At 40.3% G+C, this 19,159-nt stretch overlaps 3 protein-coding genes across 8 annotated transcripts in view; 1 reads left to right on the top strand and 2 right to left on the bottom strand.

Annotated features, from left to right (window-relative positions):
- Positions 1–1,849, bottom strand: part of frrs1b (ferric-chelate reductase 1b) — a 29,148-nt gene extending 27,299 nt beyond the window's left edge. The window contains exons 1-2 of the mRNA XM_051940039.1: positions 1,146–1,849; positions 891–1,042 (exon numbers count right to left, since the gene is read on the bottom strand). Coding sequence (XP_051795999.1) covers positions 891–1,042; positions 1,146–1,338 — 345 coding nt within the window. The 5' untranslated portion in view covers positions 1,339–1,849. The remainder of the gene's footprint in view (positions 1–890; positions 1,043–1,145) is intronic.
- Positions 1,850–4,221: 2,372 nt separating this feature from the next.
- LOC110954143 (CBY1-interacting BAR domain-containing protein 2-like) lies at positions 4,222–12,232 on the top strand. Of its 2 annotated transcripts, none has more exons than XM_051940032.1 (8): positions 4,222–4,631; positions 4,779–5,016; positions 5,113–5,181; positions 5,430–5,531; positions 6,390–6,494; positions 6,589–6,702; positions 10,087–10,293; positions 10,428–12,232. In XM_051940032.1, the coding sequence occupies exons 1-8, from the start codon at positions 4,534–4,536 to the stop codon at positions 10,569–10,571; spliced, it is 1,077 nt and encodes a 358-aa protein (XP_051795992.1). In that variant the 5' UTR covers positions 4,222–4,533; the 3' UTR covers positions 10,572–12,232. The 2 variants fall into 2 exon arrangements, with proteins under 2 accessions (XP_051795992.1, XP_051795993.1); XM_051940033.1 differs by having other exon boundaries at positions 4,234–4,631; positions 4,782–5,016.
- Positions 12,233–13,117: 885 nt separating this feature from the next.
- The window catches only part of arhgef4 (Rho guanine nucleotide exchange factor (GEF) 4), a 173,044-nt gene continuing 167,002 nt past the window's right edge, over positions 13,118–19,159 (bottom strand). For all 5 annotated transcript variants that reach the window (XM_051940014.1, XM_051940017.1, XM_051940016.1 and 2 more), the window contains 3 exons: positions 17,933–18,176; positions 16,303–16,380; positions 13,118–14,502 (listed from right to left, as the gene is read on the bottom strand). In XM_051940014.1, the coding sequence (XP_051795974.1) occupies positions 14,345–14,502; positions 16,303–16,380; positions 17,933–18,176 (480 nt within the window). In that variant the 3' untranslated portion in view covers positions 13,118–14,344. The remainder of the gene's footprint in view (positions 14,503–16,302; positions 16,381–17,932; positions 18,177–19,159) is intronic.

Genomic DNA, 19,159 nt, shown 5'->3' on the forward strand with positions numbered 1-19,159 from the left:
TAAAAGCTTTGGGGGACTCCATCTGCTCCGCACTCCAGCCCAGTGAGACCCAGGCAGCCCACAAACAGTCAATCATTTTCATTAGAGCAGGGCAGAAGGTACACCTTCACCAGCCTAGCTGTACAGGGGGCTTCTATCCACTGCTCCTAACTGACAGCTTCATGTCGACCCTGGAGACAGCTAAAGTTTCCAGCCATCATCACAACCACTTCGCGAACATCGGAGTCCACGGAGTGGTTATCCTGGAACTGACTGTACCCTGGGAAGACAGGATTGAAGAGGCCCATGAGCGTAAAAGGGCTACGTACGCAGAGCTCAGCACAGAGTGATAGACGAAGCCTGTTGTGAGCCGGTCAAGGTCGAGTGTTGAGGTTTTGCTTGCCATTCACTTCTGCAAACCTTCAAACTCCTTGAAATAAAAGGACAGCAATTGAAGAGAGCCATCAGGAACATTCTAGAGGCCACAGAAAGGGCCTCACGGTGGCTGTGGATCCGTAGGGGGGATCTGCGGAGCGACCCACTACTCAGACACAAGCTGGGGACTGATCACCCCCTATGATCCCAGGTTCTTCACTGATGACATGTCCAAGTAGCACCAGAATCCAGTTTGTATGAGTTTGTATCCAAATTCATGAATATGTGGCTATCCTGAATGCTTAAATAAGCTGAAATTTAAATAACAGCCAGGACTTAAACAATAACCATGATAAAAGAACACTGAAGGAATGGTTTCAAATGAAGGTGTATAACCTCTGTCTATATAGCAATATCTGTGATAAAAAGGGAGACGAAATAGAGCAGCAAAGTGATGAGCAGGACATGGCTGTTGTACTGATGGAAATGGTGCTTCTATAGAAAGTGCAAGGAATCTTGGACACAATGACACTTACCTGAGTGTGTCCACACTGTAGAAGTTGAGACTCATGAGGGTCAGTCAGGGTAAAGAATCCCACTGCTGGGGAGTTTAATTTCCTAGCGTCCCGAGCTTCTATCAGGAACCCCATGAAGAATGTGGGGTTAGAGGAGGCCACTTGTAAAGACACTGTAAATGAATATTTAGAGGAAAAATGAGAAATAAAATTGGTGTAATCTAACAGGAGTGATGATGTGTTCGTGGACTGTAAAACCAGATTTTAGTAACGTACCTATAATGCGGTCTCCTGAACTGAATGTGGATGTATCCACAGAGAGGTCGTATGGAGGAGGGTCTAGGCTGGGTTCATAACCGTGCTGAGGTATCATACCTCCACAACCAACACTCACTTTCCCATTACTGTACCCTGAGACTGAATGTACGCACCCAGTCAGCACCGCCAGCAGAAAGTACGAACACAACATCGCTGATGACTGCAGCAAAAGAAGAGAGGGACTACAGAGACTGTCTTCCAAAATACTAAAGAATCAAATGTACAAATAAAGACGTTTATCTTCCTAACACTGGATTTGTTAGATTTCTCTCTAAAATGCAATATTATATCCTTATAATATTGACCTTAATTTAGGAAGTGTCCTGAGAGTTGTAAATTAGTGCTCTATAAATCAAACTGAATTGATCTTGATATGTTTGAATAATTGTTCAAATATGATATATCCCATAATATTAATGCTCAAAGTTGGTTGTAGAAAAACCTACCCTGAACAAAAACAAGATTTTGGCTTTACATTGGGACACCTGCAGTGGATGTAACATTGACTTGGTTGCAGCATGACAAAGTACAAGTGTATTTTTCAGTCCCTAGAATTTCAATGTGTCTGTCTACTGTACAAATGAAGTCATCAGGACTCAAACATTTGAGAAAAGGTAACGCAAATTAAAAAGCTCAAAATTTCAGGTCACCTTTGTGCTCTTCCAGGACCTGTGATCCAGAAAATATTTGCAGTATAAAGGTAAGATTTTGCATGGCTTCATAAAATATCCAAAAGTCAACTGATTCTAAAGAGGGCCAAGTGTGAACCTCTTTCTGTTTCATTTATAGACAATAACAATTAGAGTGCTACCACAACATAACTGCAAAAGTAATTTAGTTTAATAGCAATGTCATTTGTGAGACAAGGTTACAGTAGCTAATGAAGTTTTTGAATATAGCATAATATTCTAAATGCATAATTTTTATTTATTTTCTATGTTTTATTGTATGTGAATATGTAAGCCTTAAATGCTTCACTTTGAAAGTAATGATGATAAGATATTCATACAGATATAGTGAGATCAAATACTAAATCCTTTACCACAACATAGATAATACTTCTGAATATGATCGCACTACTGTATGAAAAGTACAGTCAGGAAAATTAATTTAAAGTATTAAAAATACAGTAAAAGTATTAATTGTGGAGTAAAATCATGGAGACAATGACTTGTGCAGGGATGGTACATAGGGCTAGGGTTAGAACTCTGAGGATACTTTAAGGTTAAATGTGAGCCTCCACTGTGCAGCTGACTCACTGGCTGACAGTCTTTCTGACTCACTGTCATTCACTCCAAATCATAATCAGCAGATCACAGATCAGAGTGCACTCTACTGGCTCTCTCTGATATTTCAAAAAGTTTTCAGACATCCCATATATTTGCATGTACTCTTCAAGTGCAGTTTCTTTTAGTACAGTCACAGCCGTAATACTAAACAAATCCTTAAAAAGATATTAAAAGCTTAAAATTGATTGGTTCCATAAAAATATTGGGTCATTTTAGTTTTGTTAGTTTTTTTGTGTAAACAATAAACAAAAACATAATCTGTATTTGTTTGTGTCTGTCTAATGCAGCCACACGTTTAGAAACACAATAAAAGATTTTTCACAAATATTTCATGACAATATTTGAGATTGTGTAAAACTTTAAGGGTGTCCGAAAACTTTTTTCCACCTCTGTATATCATGCAAAGTCTGCTATGTGTTCTGAAAATGACAAAAGCTAGATTTTGAAACCAAAAGCCCATCTTAAACCTTAATTTTGTTATCTAAAGTTATTGTGTAGTAAATAGATATATTGGTCAACTGCATTGTTTTTTAAAAGCTGTTTTAAATGGTGCTCTTGTTATTGGAACTGGAGAGAAATGTCTCTTATTACCAGTAACTTATTTCTGCTGTCACACAGCTGTAAGACGTTTAAAGAAATGTAAGTCATGTACATGAAAGTATTTGTTCTTACCTCCACCTGGCACTGGCTGTGTCTTTACACTAAGTCTTCCTGTGATAATGAATGCACAAAGTTTTGGAGGCTGTCAGGGGGCGGGACTTCTGCTGCCTTCACTTCCCATCAAAGAAAATCGTACATGTGAGTGCTGCACTGAGAGATATGTTTTCCTGCAGCTTCCTGAAACTTGGCGTAATGATGGACTGAAACTCTTACAACCTGCTGAATTCAGATATTTCTGTAAAGTGACATCTGAAATAAATGTGCAGCAGAGTAGAGGAATGACACTTTTTTTAAACAACCTTTAACTTAATGGCATCCTGACCTTCACAATATAGCACTTTCAGTAATATAGCAACAGAATATGTTTATTTTATGTTTTTTCTACAAAGATTGCATTTCATTGTACTTTGTTCAAGACAATAAGCTGAATCTAAAATCTAAACACTAAGGTCTTTCAAATTGACTAGATTGGAGATTAGAATGGACAGAACTTCATTTTAATGAATTTATGAAATGGCATTTGATACCATGACAGTGAGAAGCAGAACATCTTTGGTTTAGAGGTTGTAGTAGTAAGAAACCTCCAGCAGGTAGAGTTATTGTTTTATGGATGCGCCTTGGAAAGTGTGAGAAGAAAGTTTCAAATGAATGTAGGGGCAGCTGCAGGTTCAAAGCAGATAATACCAATGGACAGTACATGTGTTGTGTGACTTATTCAGTGTAGGATTATTGGAAAGTGCATTAAAGTATATATATATTTTAAGGATTTTTATACTTTTAAAAAGTAATACATTCAAAATCCTACATTATGTCCAAGTGCATGCAACCCAACTTCAATTGATTACGATATGTGACACAGCTGCATCATCTATCTATTGTTATGTTACAGCATATTTTATGAACTCTTTTAGATGAACACAATAGTATTCAAAATGACTAACAATATTTACCAATAATATATATATTCACCACAAGAGTTGTCTTTAATTTTGCTATACATTGTGTATGTATAATGACAATGAGAAGCATTCTATTCTATTCTATTCTATTCTATTTGCATATAGTAAAAGGGAATTGACGCACAAAAAGGCACAGCAGCATCTCCACCTGCTCAGGAAACTCCGTTCTTTTAACATCAGCAAAGATATTTTAACCCTCGTTTATAAATCCCTCATCGAATCCATCCTCATCTAGAACATCTCAGCCTGGTTCAACTTCCTCACCATCAAACACAAAACAAAGGGATCAAATGTGCACAAAATGAGAAATGACAACGTGCACAGAAAAACTGCTCAGGTTGAAAAGGTTCCTTTGACAACCACAACAGCACTCTGCTGCCATCATGTGGACCAACACTTCCACCTCAGCCACTCCCTCCATCTCTTGTTGATGTTTCCATGGTAACAGTTCACTTACCACAGGTGAGTCCAAGGCGAACTACACAGCTGAGGAACCGTGGTGAGAACAGATCAAACATGAACAACCTCTTCTCCAGGTAGGGTTTTTATGCTTCCATTGTCCAGAAAGACAATACGACATAACAGCAGCTCTGTAAGCTTGGGAATGTTGAGCTAGCTTATTCTTAACATGCTGCATAGCTGCATGTCCTCAAGCTATTTTTTGAAGACTTTGCATGTCCCAGCAGGGATATTCAGGTAAAGACTATGGAGCAGACAGTGTTACATGCTGAGAAATACCTGGGTGAGATCTGCTCCCTGCTGGCCTCCTACACCAGGAAAACAGCCAAACTCAGAGACACAGCAGACAAGCTGGTGGCTCAGCTCTTTGACTTCTCCAGAACAGAAGATCCTGAACTGCAGGTTGGCCTGAAAAATCTAGCGGAAGACCTGGCCATGGTGCAGGACTACAGGCAGGCTGAGGTCAGAAACACTGTAGATATCCATTCATGGACATGTTGTATTTCTGCATCAAACAAGCATGTGATTGTTGTCAGGATGTATGTTTAACTGTTGCAGATAGAAAGACTGGAGACCAGAGTTATTGGTCCTCTCAAAGCATACGGAGATACTGTGAAGAATAAAAGGGTGAGTTTGGTTCTAAATGTGTGATATACTGACATATCTACACGGATGTAAAACACATTTCATTCTACTATAATTTGATGTAATTAGATAACTTACCATCTCACAGGGACTGAATTTACAGTACTGAAATTGTAAATAAACGCTGGAGGCCTTGGCCATGGATGATCTCCCCAGCATCTCTCCTTCTGGATTGTTTTAAGTAGTGGTGACCCTAAAAGTCAACTGATAAACTTTTATCTTCTTTTCAGACTGATCTAAAGAATTTCAACACTGACCTGAAGAGGGAGTTGAAACAGCTGCAGAAACTGGAGAAAATACGACTGAGGAATCCAGCAGATCAACAGAGCATTGTATCCTTCCTCATTGACAGTTTACTCTTCATCACCTCAGATTCATTATTATAGAATGTGTACTGTTGAATGGTTAAACCCCATTATATACTACCAGTATATACAGTCACTGTATATAGTGTATGTAGTGGAGATATTCCATTAAAAATCAGCTGTTTCCAGCTAGAATAGTCATTTATCACATTAACAATGTCCATTCATCCATTCTCTATACACCGCTTTATCCTCACTAGGGTCATGGGGGGTGCTGGAGTCTATCCCAGCTGACTCGGGTGAAGGCAGGGGACACCCTGGACAGGTCACCAGTCTGTCACAGGGCTACATATACAGACACACAATCACACTCACATTCACACCTACGGACAATTTAGAGTAATTAATTAACCTCAGCATATTTTTGGACTGTGGGAGGAAGCCGGAGTACCTGGAGAAAACCCACGCATGCACAGGGAGAACATGCAGACTCCATGCAGAAAGATCCCAGGCCCAGGCCGGGATTTGAACCGGGGACCTTCTTGCTACAAGATGAAAGTGCTAACCCCTACATTACTATGTAGCCCCACATTAACAATGTCTACAGTGGATTTATCATTCATTTAATGTGAATTTCATTGAAAAACTTTTGGGTTTATATATATACATATATAAAATTGTACTTGAGAAAATTCTCTTAACCAGACCTTTCAGTCTCAGGTACTGCAATATCATCAAATTACTGACCTGTCAAGCAGATCATGCAGACAGTGAGCTAACATGTGTTAAATCAAGTCAAGTCACCGTTACTTATGTACTTGCTTGTTGTTTGCTTCTTAATGTGTTTACTTGTGTACTTGTTAATGTGCATTTATTAATTGACAGGCAGAAGTAAATGCCCAGAGGGCTTCCAACAATGCACAGCGCAACGTCAGACAGTTGGAAGAGACAATCACAGATTTCCAGAGACAGAAACTGGAGGATATCAAAGTCAGTGTCCTACATTTATACATGCATGCTGCATGCATTCATTCTCCAGCTGGTAAAGCATCAGCGTTTGAGTGACAGGCTTTGTTTTTGGCAGAGGATTTTCACAGACTTCATCACAGTGGAGATGCTGTTCCATGCTAAAGCGCTGGAGGTCTATACTCACACATACCACAACCTGGAGGAAGTGAACACTGAAAAGGATCTGGAGGTAGCTTATGCAAGTGATATAGCCGACAACACTGAAAACAACGGTCTGTGAGGTGGAAGTGCACAGGCATTTAACACCTCCTGCTCAGCAACACAAACTGACATAGTAACGTGTAGATGAACACACTTTAAGATGTGAAGCTGGTGGCAAAAAAAAAACAAAGCTATAAGGAGAGGGAGTGTTGGACTTAAATACATTAAACCTGGCAAACATAATTCCAAATGACTGATGATGTTGCCGTGTATCTGCAGGTCATATACAGTAGGTACAGAAAGTATTCAGACCCCTTGACATTTTTCACTCTGTGTCATTGCAGCCATTTGCCAAAATGAAAAAGTTCATTTTATTTCTCATTAATGTACACTCAGCACCCCATCTTGACAGAAAAAAACAGAAATGTAGAAATTTTTGCAAATTTATTAAAAAAGAAAAACTGAAATATCACATGGTCAGAAGTATTCAGACCCTTTGCAGCGACATTCATATTTAACTCACATGCTGTCCATTTCTTCTGATCCTCCTCGAGATGGTTCTGCTTCTTTATTGGAGTCCAGCTGTGTTTAATTAAACTGATTGGACTTGATTAGGAAAGGCACACACCTGTCTATATAAGACCTTACAGCTCACAGTGCTTGTCAGAGCAAATGAGAATCATGAGGTGGAAGGAACTGCCCAAGGAGCTCAGAGACAGAATTGTGGCAAGGCACTGATCTGGACAAGGTTACAAAAGAATTTCTGCAGCACTCAAGGTTCCTAAGAGCACAGTGGCCTCCATAATCCTCAAATGGAAGAAGTTTGGGACGACCACAACTCTTCCTAGACCTGGCCGTCCAGCCAAACTGAGCAATGGTGGGAGAAGAGCCTTGGTGAGAGAGGTAAAGAAGAACCCAAAGATCACTGTGGCTGAGCTCCAGAGATGCAGTCGGGAGATAGGAGGAAGTTCCACAAAGTCAACTATCACTGCAGCCCTCCACCAGTCGGGGCTTTATGGTAGAGTGACCCGATGGAAGCCTCTCCTCAGTGCAAGACACATGAAAGCCCACATAGAGTTTGAAAAAACACATGAAGGACTCCCAGACTATGAGAAATAAGATTAAGATTAAGATTAAGATTAAGAATAAGCCAAGAAACATAAGTGCTTTTTCCCCAACTAGGTGAAATATAGCTATAGCCTGAAGACAATTTAAGTCAAATTGAAGTAAAAATGTAAGCTTAAAGGCAGCAGGGCTGAGCTAAGTGTTACTGAATAGTCTCCACTTGGGTGTCAACTTCAGAGACTGAACTTTTTGCTGTTAATTCTAAGCGGTATGTGTGGAGAAAACCAGGCACTGCTCATCACCTGCCCAATACAATCCCTACAGTGAAACATGGTGGTGGGAGCATCATGTTGTGGGGGTGTTTTTCAGCTGCAGGGACAGGACGACTGGTTGCAACTGAAGGAAGGATGAATGCGGCCAAGTACAGAGATATCCTGGAGGAAAACCTCTTCCAGAGTGCTCAGGACCTCAGACTGGGCCGAAGGTTCACCTTTCAACAGGACAATGACCCTAAGCACACAGCTAAAATAACAAAGGAGTGGCTTCACAACAACTCTGTGACCGTTCTTGACTGGCCCAGCCAGAGCCCTGACCTAAACCCAGTTGAGCATCTCTGGAGCGACCTCAAACTGTCTGTCCACCAACGTTCACCATCCAACCTGACAGAACTGGAGAGGATCTGCAAGGAAGAATGGCAGAGGATCCCCAAATCCAGGTGTGAAAAACTTGTTGCGTCATTCCCAAGAAGACTCATGGCTGTACGAGCTGAAAAGGGTGCTTCTACTCAATACTGAGCACAGGGTCTGAATACTTCTGACCATGTGATATTTCAGTTTTTCTTTTTAATACATTTGCAAACATTTCTACATTTCTGTTTTTTTTTCTGTCAAGATGGGGTGCTGAGTGTACATTAATGAGAAATAAAATGAACTTTTTTGATTTTGGCAAATGGCTGCAATGACACAGAGAGTGAAAAATTTCAAGGAGTCTGAATACTTTCCGTACCCACTGTATATAGACAGCTTTGTGCTACTACATAGTGCTGAAGGTCACAAAGGGGACATGGACATCAGTGTCTGTATTAGTATATGTGTCTGTTGTAGTGGCCATAACATAAAGTATATACTGTATAATAAAGACTAAATTGTTACATTATTTGACAGTCAGTTTCAGTATAAGGATATCATTAAAAGAAACATTTAAATAGTAACACAGAATAAGAAAAACACTTACTTTCCTTCAGGTCCTTGAACATACATCATTGTCTTTACCAGGAGTCCTTCATATCACTAACTTCTTCCTGGAAATGTGTATTTTCCAACAGTGTTACCACAAATGCTCTTAGTAGTAATTAGTATCTCCTTATCTGCTTCTCTACGTTTTCACCAAAACCAAGAATTCCTGATGCCATGCTTTAAGAAAAGTTTCAGGTTGTGATCTGGGTCAATAATAAAATGTGGGACATTTTGTAACATCGTTGACAGGTATCATAGTTGACATTTTTTTTACTGTTTTCAGGTCTGAAATCAACACCACATGGCCTTTTTACAGAAAGAGTCTTCTAAAATATTATATATACAAATTAGTAAGATTGAAATTGAAAGTTATTTCTAAAGATATTGTAGTAAACCTGTTGACATGCGATAAATCCACTACTTTATATTAAATAACTCAGAAAGCCTTGGAGTCTGGCCAGTCTTTTCTTCAGGAGGAAATGACATCATGTGGAGCGGGTCATTTGATCTGGAATTAACACACTTCCTGGAGAGGTGTGTTTGTAACAGGGAACTTAGTTGAAAGTGAATTCTCAGACACAGAGACAATTTATTTTCCGTATAAAATTTGATTTATTGCCAAAAAACAGAAATATCAGTCGTGATTATCTCAACTTAATAAAAAGAACACAGTCAAAACTATTTCTGAATAAACTCATTGTATTCATATTTAGCTCATTAGAAGGTGGTTGGTATTAAATCCAGATGGTTATTTAGTTGACATTTTAGTGATATCCAGTCATTTTTAGTAATAAGTGATTGTTTCCATAATAAATAATTATGGAATTTGAAAAGACATGATCATAATAAGCATAAAAACATATTTTTTTACCTTTTAATAAAAATGTATAGAACATATATCCCAAGGACTTTGAAATTCCTTCAGTTACATATAATATATTGACCCATCTGTATAATAGAACAAAAATGACTGGGAATTAACTTTTTGTCAGTGTCTGGTGGCCATATGCCTGTAAAAGAAAGTGAACATAATTAGAGTAGGGCAACAGAAGTTTCGAATGGAAGCTTGAAACTCTGTTTTTGAAGTAATGATACTACTTCTGTCTCCACAGCTGTTCTGTGGACGAATCAAGATGTCTGACTCTATGACAGGACTTCTGAGTACAACTCTGAACAGCCACTCTTCTCCCCTCATGAGCCACCACCCCAGTCCTCCTCCAGCCTCCCTGGAAGGCCAAACCCTAAGGTCAATGCTGGCCTTTGCCACAGGTCAAAGCCACAGACAACAACACAGCCAGACCCCAGACAGAGCCAGGAGGGTGAGCATGAATGCCTCTGTTCGTATTATCACAGAATCTGAAGGCGTGTTAAGAACAAAGCAACAACTTTGATTAAGCTCTGAGCATTTTTGAGTTTGTTTCATCTGTAGTTTTGTAATGTCTTACAACACCAGAGAGGCATGGATGAGAAACTGGAGCAGGAAGAAGAGGATGAGGAGGAAGAAGAGGAGTATGAATCAGAGACAGAGGAAGAACAGCACACCATCAGGCAGTCTTATGCTGCTCAATATGCTCAGATGCACAGATGGCAAAAGTAACACCCTGTCCACAAAAACATACACACAGACATTTGCTAGTTGTATTTCGTGTTGTAAATGAGATGTGTTTCGTTCAGTAGTTCAGTCCATGCTGACAGCTGCTTTTGTTCAGATGTAAAAATAATCCAGACTATTTGTTAATGATCTTTGCCAGAAAAGAATCATACCCAGCAGGTAAACCTGGAGGGACTGGCTTTATTGATAAATGACATTTCATTTTTAAATGGGCCAGTCCTGTCATTGGTGGATTATGCAAAACACTGGATTAGAATATAAATACACAACAGAATTCCATGAAAGTCACATGTGCTGTCTGTTCCTGTACCGCCCTGAGCACTGCACCCTTACTCTACTGCTCCATGAATTCATAGTAAGGTGGACAATCATTTAAAATGGATGTCATTCTGTAACTTAAAATTTCTGGCTTTGACCTAGAAAGGGAAAAAAAATAAGAGGTCGATTTGTTTTAATATGGGTATTTTTTTCTCTTTGTTGCAAGTTGAACACTGTGTTGTACCCAAATAAAATGCTACCTGCACAAGTCTGGATAAGCATTACTACTCTGCCAATGAACACGGTGGGGTTATGTGACGATCAGCGTATACCCGGTCTCACGGGGATTCGTGAAACTGTCACGTAAGTTTTAGTTTCGGTTTCGTGCGCACCAACACGATTTCGTCATGTTTTTCGTGCCGCTCACCACGAAATGTTTTTCGCTGTGGTAATCACATCTGAAAGTGGTTTATACCGGCGGATTCATGACGATCTAAGCTGTCCATCGGCGTATACTGCTTGTGTGATCGCGTTTGCGGCCGCCGGCCGCCGGACATTCTTGAAATTCCTATGCAAATTGGTAAGTGTACCACCGGCTTATGGTTAGGTTATGGTTAGGTTATGGTTAGGGTTATGGTTAGGGTTATGTTTAGGGACGATGTCATGCAAAATATAGCGTTGGATTCGCCACGGTTTTACATTAAAAATATAATATACACATTCTTTTGAAATACGTTCTGAGTGGCACGAAAAGTCCGCCGTTTAAAATACATTGGTGCGCATTTCGTGGTGAGCGGCACAAAAAACATGACGAAATCGTGTTGGTGCGCACGAAACCGAAACTAAAACTTACGTGACAGTTTCACGAATCCCCGTGAGATCGGGCTGGTATGTTTGTCTGTCTGTTAGCAGCAACAGATTTGGATGAAGTTTTCAGGAATGGCCAGAAACGACACAAGGACCACCTCAGTAGATTTTGGCAGTGATGCAGCTGATAGTCTGGATTCACGGATTTGTTAAAGATTTCTTTATCATTGCGAGATAGCGTCACGGCGTCACTGTAACACTTCCCATTGTTCATAGAACTGTGTGAATAGTCGATAAGTTGCCTGACCAGTTTCTGTCTGTATGAACATACAATACATTACTGAAGGTTATTAAACCATTTGCAACCTTTGCTATAGCAGCACTGGACCAACCTATGAACCACAGGGCTTTACAGCTGTGTTTAGTCTTAATTTGGCTTTGGTTTCTCAGAAGATCAACAACCTTTTCTAAGACTTCTAGAAATGGATGCAAAAATGTAAATGTTTAAATTTGCATAGTAATATGTAATTCATATTTCAAGGTAACTTTCAGTGTAAATAAAAGTAGTGGCATTCAAGGTAGAGTAGTCCAGCTGTGAAGTTATTAAAGCCAAATCACTAAAACCATTCACACTCACCTTCTGCTTCAGTATCTGCAATTTCACTGTCTCCTTATTCATCCACTACCTTGGAGGTTTTTTCAACATCAGCATTCCAGCAACAGTCCTCTACCAGAAAAAAACCCCCTTCATCTCTACTGATATGTGCTCTAATCACGTCCACACTTAACTACTGCAATAGTGTTCTCTGCGACACATTTTTTTCTTTCTAGATTCTGAATGAGCCCTGTAACATCCAGAGCTCTGCTGCCCAGCTGGTCACTTCCTATGGACACATCACCCCTGTACTTCAGAACCTCCACTGGCTGCATGACCTTCAATAGATTCAAAGCCTTCCACAAACAGCTCAGCCGGCTGCTCCACTTTCAAACTCCTTTCTGCAGACTTCCTCCATTTCACACCATCTTATCATCTTCACCATCAAGCAGTAGTTGTTTGTCAAGAATTCCACCAAAGCTGCAATGCAATCACAGCAGATGTAAAATCATGTTCAACGTATCATCTTCAAAATTTTCTATTTGAAATGCATGAACTTCAAATGAAGACAGACTTGACATGCAGCGTAACAGACAGCATTGTTTAAGTGAGTCCAACAGTCCAAACTGATCCAAACTTGTACTGCATGCTTTGGACAATTGTCAGCAAAAGCATTAAAAATACTAAAGTCTTTTTGTAGTTCTGGGTCTTGAACTTACAAAAACACAGGCATGGTCCTTTAAACGCCAGCTGAATCTCACAAGGAGCTGATTTAACCTGAAAGTCAAACCCATCCATGCCAATGGTGTGTGCTGAACAGGCTAGAACTCAAGTGTGAAATGAAATAATAATCACCCTGACTGGAGTCACATTTGTCAGCTTAGGAATGTTTAATATCGTCAGAAGCCAAAACATTTCAACATAAAGGTGAAGGAGTACATTTCACTGATATCACTGGGCTGCATTAATCTGAAATGAGATTATATTGGAAACCAGATACACATAGCAGGAATACTGGATATCAGAAGTACAGGTAGATAAAAGAACATGTGTGTGTAATGCTGACGGCCGAGTAGCACATTGAAACCTCGGTTCTGGTTAAATATAGCAGGATTCGTCAGATATAAAAAATATTCTTCACAGTATTTTTTCATCACATCCATGCATGTCATTGTAAGTCATCCATGACACACTTCAAATGGCACTTCAAAAAAACTAAAGAAAATGAAATGCAATAAAGAGAAAAGAAAAACAGAGCAGGAAGTTTACTTTCATTGGCATGGTAGGCATAAGGAGGAGTCAAGGATCAGACTCGAGGAATGTGTGTTGCTGGGATGTGTGGGTTGCTGCTGTTCGAGTAAAAAGTTTCAAATTGGTGAGGAGTAGAATCTTCTTTGGGCTGCATTTGATATCTTTTGTCAAATGGTTGCACAATACAGTAAATGCACCAGAGAAATACAGAACCAATTCATGGTGGATGGAGGTCACAAAATGTTTGAAAACATAGCTGAAACTATTGTGAAATTATATATTTACACATAGAAAAGCACGAGAAATTTTACCCTCCCGACCCCTAATTTTCCCTTTTTTTCATAAGCGGACACAGAACAAACAAATATAAAAACAAATCATCTGGCACTATGAACAGTTGGCATCTGTCAAATCATAAAACAACAGAACAATGGAAATAAACAACACAATTTTGTTGACAGGCAATGTCTTCACAGAGGCAGCGCAACCAGGAGTCCCACGCTCACTTGCAGCAGTACAGTAGTAGTATTAGTACCAATTGGCGCTTGATTGAAGATGTAGTAGTAGTAAGGTAATCAAGAGTCCACTCTCCCTGTTTGACTCAGTGTCTCCAGGAGACCATTCTCAAGTCTGATTGTTAACCAACCTATAAAGTGCTTTCAAAAAATAATCTCCTCGTCATCATAATCACTTTCATCTATACAATAAATCACCATATCAATATGGGCCATGTTACAAGTAAGAAAGAAAAGAGACTTCAAAAGGGTCTATTCAGGCACGAGCAGAGAGCTCTTCTCTTTATCCTCCTCTGTTCCCTCTCTCTTCTTTTCAGGTCAGATGTTTTTTTCTACTTCTTGAAGGGTGTCAGTCTACCAATGTTGTGCCAGAAGGTGGAGGTTTTGCGCTTGGGCTCAGCCAGCATGAACACCTGTTGCTGTGGCAAAGCAGTGGGAAGGGAGGGGTGTTTCTGTCGCAGGAGGAAGTCGTAGTAGGGTCTGGTCAACACTGAAAGGGAGATGAACAGATGGCAGAAAATATTATGCTTTAGTATTTCAGTGAGATATGTACATGAAATGAACATTTACAACAAAGGCAGGTCGACCCTAACCTGGCAATAGCCAGATTAATAATTGTGTAGTACTTGATAGTACTCCACAATATCAATCTGGGACCACTCCATGTAAATCCGTTCGGAGGAAAGAGGCACGGATTGGACAATGCAACAGTATGTCCCGCCTCTGACAGGTTTGTTTTTAGCCAATCGCGGGATTTTCACAACGAGCGGAGCCAATTGGTAGATTAAACTCTTACCAAAACCCGTAGGTAAAAAAGCACAAACATCTTTACCATCCAGAAATGCGCAAAGCGCCTCTCGTTGTTCTTCCTTCAAAGAAGCGATAGGAGATTCAGCTAAAACTGACTTAATAGCAGCATCTACACGATCGTTGTCCTCCGTTGCCATGTTTGTTTTGATCTACTGGCGCTTGGTGTCGTCTTCACACCTGGATATCCCGCCCCACACACGAATACTGCTGCGTGATTGGCCTGTGCCAACTTGGCTCTGTACGAACAGTGAATGCGGGAGCGGAGCAAGATGGTTTCTTGAGAGATTTGTGAACTCACAAATATCGCGAGAAATCAACTTGCTGGCAAGGTTAAGTCGACCCCTGTGCCCTACCATATAAATATCCAATGAATTAAAATGGAAATACCTCTCAATAACCTGAACTCTTACACTATTTCTAAGTTGACAAGCAGGACAGAGTGCTGTGCAAAGGTAGTAGTAGTAGTACAGTAGTAAAGAAACCAAAAATGTTTGCATATTTGTCACTCAGAAATGTTTCAGATCATCAAACAGCTGGAGCCTGTCCCAGCTGGCACAGGGCGAAAGGTAGAGTACACTCTGGACAGTTTGGCAGTCTATAACAGAAAGACAGACAACCAAGGACACTCACACCAACAGCCAGTTTAAAATCACTGATTAACCTCAGTCTGTCTTTGGACTGTGGGAGGAAGATGGAACACCCTGTAAAAACGTATGCAGGAACAGGGAGAACATGCAAACTCCTCACAGAATGGTTCCAGCGGAGATTCAAACCAAGAACCTTCTAGCTGTGAGCAGGGGTGGACTGGGGCAAAAAGTCAGCCCTGGCATTTTTGGGCCAGACCGGCCCACAACATCATCGCTTGACTGAATCAAGCACTAATTTTTGAATGCAAGGACAAAAACTGACAGAAAAGTCAGATTTTCAGAACAAAAACTAAAAACATCTTTAGAGACCCATACAAACTTGCTGACAAGTTGGAAAAAAATTGCAATCCAGTAGAGCAGGGGTCTTCAACTAAAATTCAAAGAGGTTCAGTCAGAGAAAATTGATTAAAGCAAAGGTCCAGAACATCATAATGTCTAACCTGACTTAGTGTATATATGCTGATACAACCTAGTAGTTTTATTAGCGTCTGCATTAAAGCAATAACTGACCATTAAATCAAATAAACTGAACATGTTTCACTTTAAAAGACTAACAGGGCCTACCAAGGAGGCTCAACAATCAGACTGAATTACCATTTTGTTTTCATGTCATCATTCAGTCTGACACTATGTTGATGCTAGCCGTTTACTGCTTGGACTTATATTGTTGATCCCATTTGTTGCTGATTGAGAAACAGAAACAGTAAAATGGCAATCAAAGAAAAACAAATATCTAAATAAGGTTATTTCAGGAAACTGACTGACATCAACCTGTACGCTTCATCGTGATGTCTCTGCACAGACCCAGGCAGCTTTTTGCTCTGTGTGCATACCTTTGGGTTTCCCAGCTGGATGGCTTTTGCAGGCATTTCGCATGGCCTGTTTCTTTTGGACCTCTGTGAGAGAGAAACCTGAGAAGACAAACATAGAAAAAAGCAAGTTTCAGTCTGAAGCTGACTCAATAAACAGTTTTTTATTCATGTGGAAACATGAGCATCAAAAGACAGAAAGCATTCAAAACATCATGGAAGGTTTTTCTTAGACATAAAATCAGCTGGAGTTAATAATTGATCTTAGGGATGAATTAACAAATACTTAAGAAGGGCCAGAATGTCTGAAGATAGAGACTGTACCAATATACAGGGGGTCCCTCAACTTAGGTTGGAGTTCTGTTCCTACAGCTTGATGCAAGTTGGAACTCTACTGAAAATGTAAACAAAGCCATTACATGCATCACGATATTGATTAGTTCTTTAGAGAAGTCATGAATACCAACGACTTTTATGCATGTATGAGTCAGCTTTCCTTTTCTTCGAAGCATCAGCATCAGAAGAGTCTGATTCACGCTTGGCAGACATAATGGCCACATTTACATGAAATTTTTTAATTCGGAATTATTCATTCGGAATTAAAGTTTTGTGCTTCGCGTTTACATGAAAATATTAATTCCGAATTGAGATTTACATGGACCGCACCTTTATTCCCCTTCCTTAATTCTGCTGTAACCCTTGGGCGTTGGAAAGGATTCTGATAGGACAGGGAGTGGACGTGATGTGTCCCTGTTTACCGGAAGAAAACAAACTCCATTTGCATTTCTTTTCCCCAACAACATGGAGGAACAACTAACAAGCACGCTTGTCGCTTTGCTTTTTATTGTCGTTTTGAAACAGTAACTCGACAATGGTGTACTACTTCGGTCGCTACATCATCGCTACGTGAGGAGCCAAGCATGCGCAGAATGACGACAATTAACTAAAGCGGAATTAACTGTATACATGAATAGAACGTACACAGGAATTAGTTTACTCAAAATTAACATCGGAATAAACCAGGTAGTTTATTCGAAATTAACTTTTTAATTTAGAATTAAGTGTTTATAAGGAGATTTAAAAAAAAAACGTTTTCTTTTGATAGTAGCAGTGAAGAGTGACAGGATATGCTGGAGAAGAGTAGGGGGAATACATGCAGCAAAGGGCCGCGGGCAGGAATCGAACCCTGGCCGCTGCGTCGGAGATCAGCCCCTGTACATGGGTCACCCACTAATCCGGTTAGCTATGCGGGCGCCCCTACGAGGAGATTTTAAAGCGGAATTCACTTTAATTCCAAATTAAAGAGGAATTAAAGGTCTCGTGTGAATGTGGCAATTGAAGGGCAAAAAGTTAGAGAACGTAGCACAATCCAAGGTGGTGTACAACCGGCGTTGTGTGACGACGTATTCATCCACTCCGGTCTACACTACAGGTAAATCCAAAAGATTTTCCATTTTCCACCTTCTCATGGCTTTGTGCCTTGCAGAAAAGGAAGTGTGGCTAACAGGTTTTAAAGTCAACCAAAAGATCACTGTTTTGACTCGAGAAATCTTTCAGTGTTTTCTAATTACTATGTTACAGACTGTCTGATGAAAAGGACAAACTTTTAAAACAGTGCTTTCATGCATGAACAGGAATTGTGCGTATATCGGACCTGTCTCACGGTCATGCTGGACCTGCCTCCTTTCATCAGCAAAGGCTCGGAGCCAGCGCTGTTTCTGCTCGGGCTTCTTGGCACACAGGAGGTGGACTTCATCGCTAGCCAGTGACCGCAGCTTCAGGGCGTTCTTCACACTGATGTTAAAGTCCTTCTCCTTCCCATCTTCCATGTCTATCACCTCCATGTGGTCCATGTCCATCCGCCCCTTGTAGTAGAGCATGTCCCGACGCAGGAGGTCCTACAGTGATAAGGATGGAAATTTAGCCCAGAATTCTTCTGAAAAGTGCAAGAACCAAGCAATACCAACATGGCTGACTACTACTCTGCTTTGCTGAATATAATTCATTCTATACTGAAATTAATTTGGGAGTTGTGCAAAAATGTACACAGATAAGGCAAAACATTAAGACCTGTCACACAACAAGTTTAGGAAGGTGGACTCCTTTTTGATGAGAGTCTTTTTAGTAGCTGCCAAGAAAAGCATTCCTCAAAAATGGCTGAGGAAGGAAGGACCCACGATTAATGAGTGGATTGATGTGGTTCACAAGATCTTTATAATGGAAAGAATAACATACAAATTAAAATTACAAACGGACGTATTTGAAGAAGGTTGTTGCTAGAGGTACGGACCCGTACCCGTAGCCTGTGGACTATGGATACGGCACTTGCCATTTGCCAATCAGATATGCGAGATCTGGTCACGTGACTCCCGGTAGACGCGAGCAGTACGGACCCGTAGCATCGGTACTACAGGTACGGACCCTAAACCTGACCCTAACACTAACCCTAACCTTAACCTTTGATTACCTTTCAACAGTTTGCAGTGGTTAGCAGCTTCTTGACTTGCGAGACTCGCGTACCGGTCCGTTTCTGTCTGGCAAATGGAAAGTGCCATATCCGTAGCCCACAGGCTACGGGTACGGGTCCGTATCTGTAGACACTACCTTTGAAGAATGTTGGTCAAAATGGTTCATGTACATAGCACCTCTGAGACCAGATTTTGTGTGAAAGCCTTGTTTGTTTGGTTTTTTTTTGTTTTTAATACCCACTGTGTGTGTTGTTATTGTTTCTGTTGTTGAAAAAGAACAACAAAATGTTAACAACAAAAAGAAAGACCACTCACACAACAAATAGTGTTGACTAACGTGGAACAGTGGAACATGTCAAGGTCTGAGGTTTAATGAACTTTAAGTGAGTGGTGATTTCTCTGAAACAGCAAAG

This window comes from Acanthochromis polyacanthus, chromosome 20 (assembly GCF_021347895.1).
Source record: "Acanthochromis polyacanthus isolate Apoly-LR-REF ecotype Palm Island chromosome 20, KAUST_Apoly_ChrSc, whole genome shotgun sequence".
NCBI lineage: Eukaryota > Metazoa > Chordata > Actinopteri > Pomacentridae > Acanthochromis > Acanthochromis polyacanthus.

Coding starts and splice junctions, on each gene's coding strand:
- LOC110954143 (XM_051940032.1), top strand. CDS start 4,534: ATGGTAACAGTTCACTTACCACAGGTGAGTCCAAGGCGAACTACACAG. Junction 4,632..4,778: donor ATGAACAACCTCTTCTCCAG/GTAGGGTTTTTA, acceptor TGCATGTCCCAG/CAGGGATATTCAGGTAAAGA. Junction 6,495..6,588: donor AGAAACTGGAGGATATCAAA/GTCAGTGTCCTA, acceptor TGTTTTTGGCAG/AGGATTTTCACAGACTTCAT.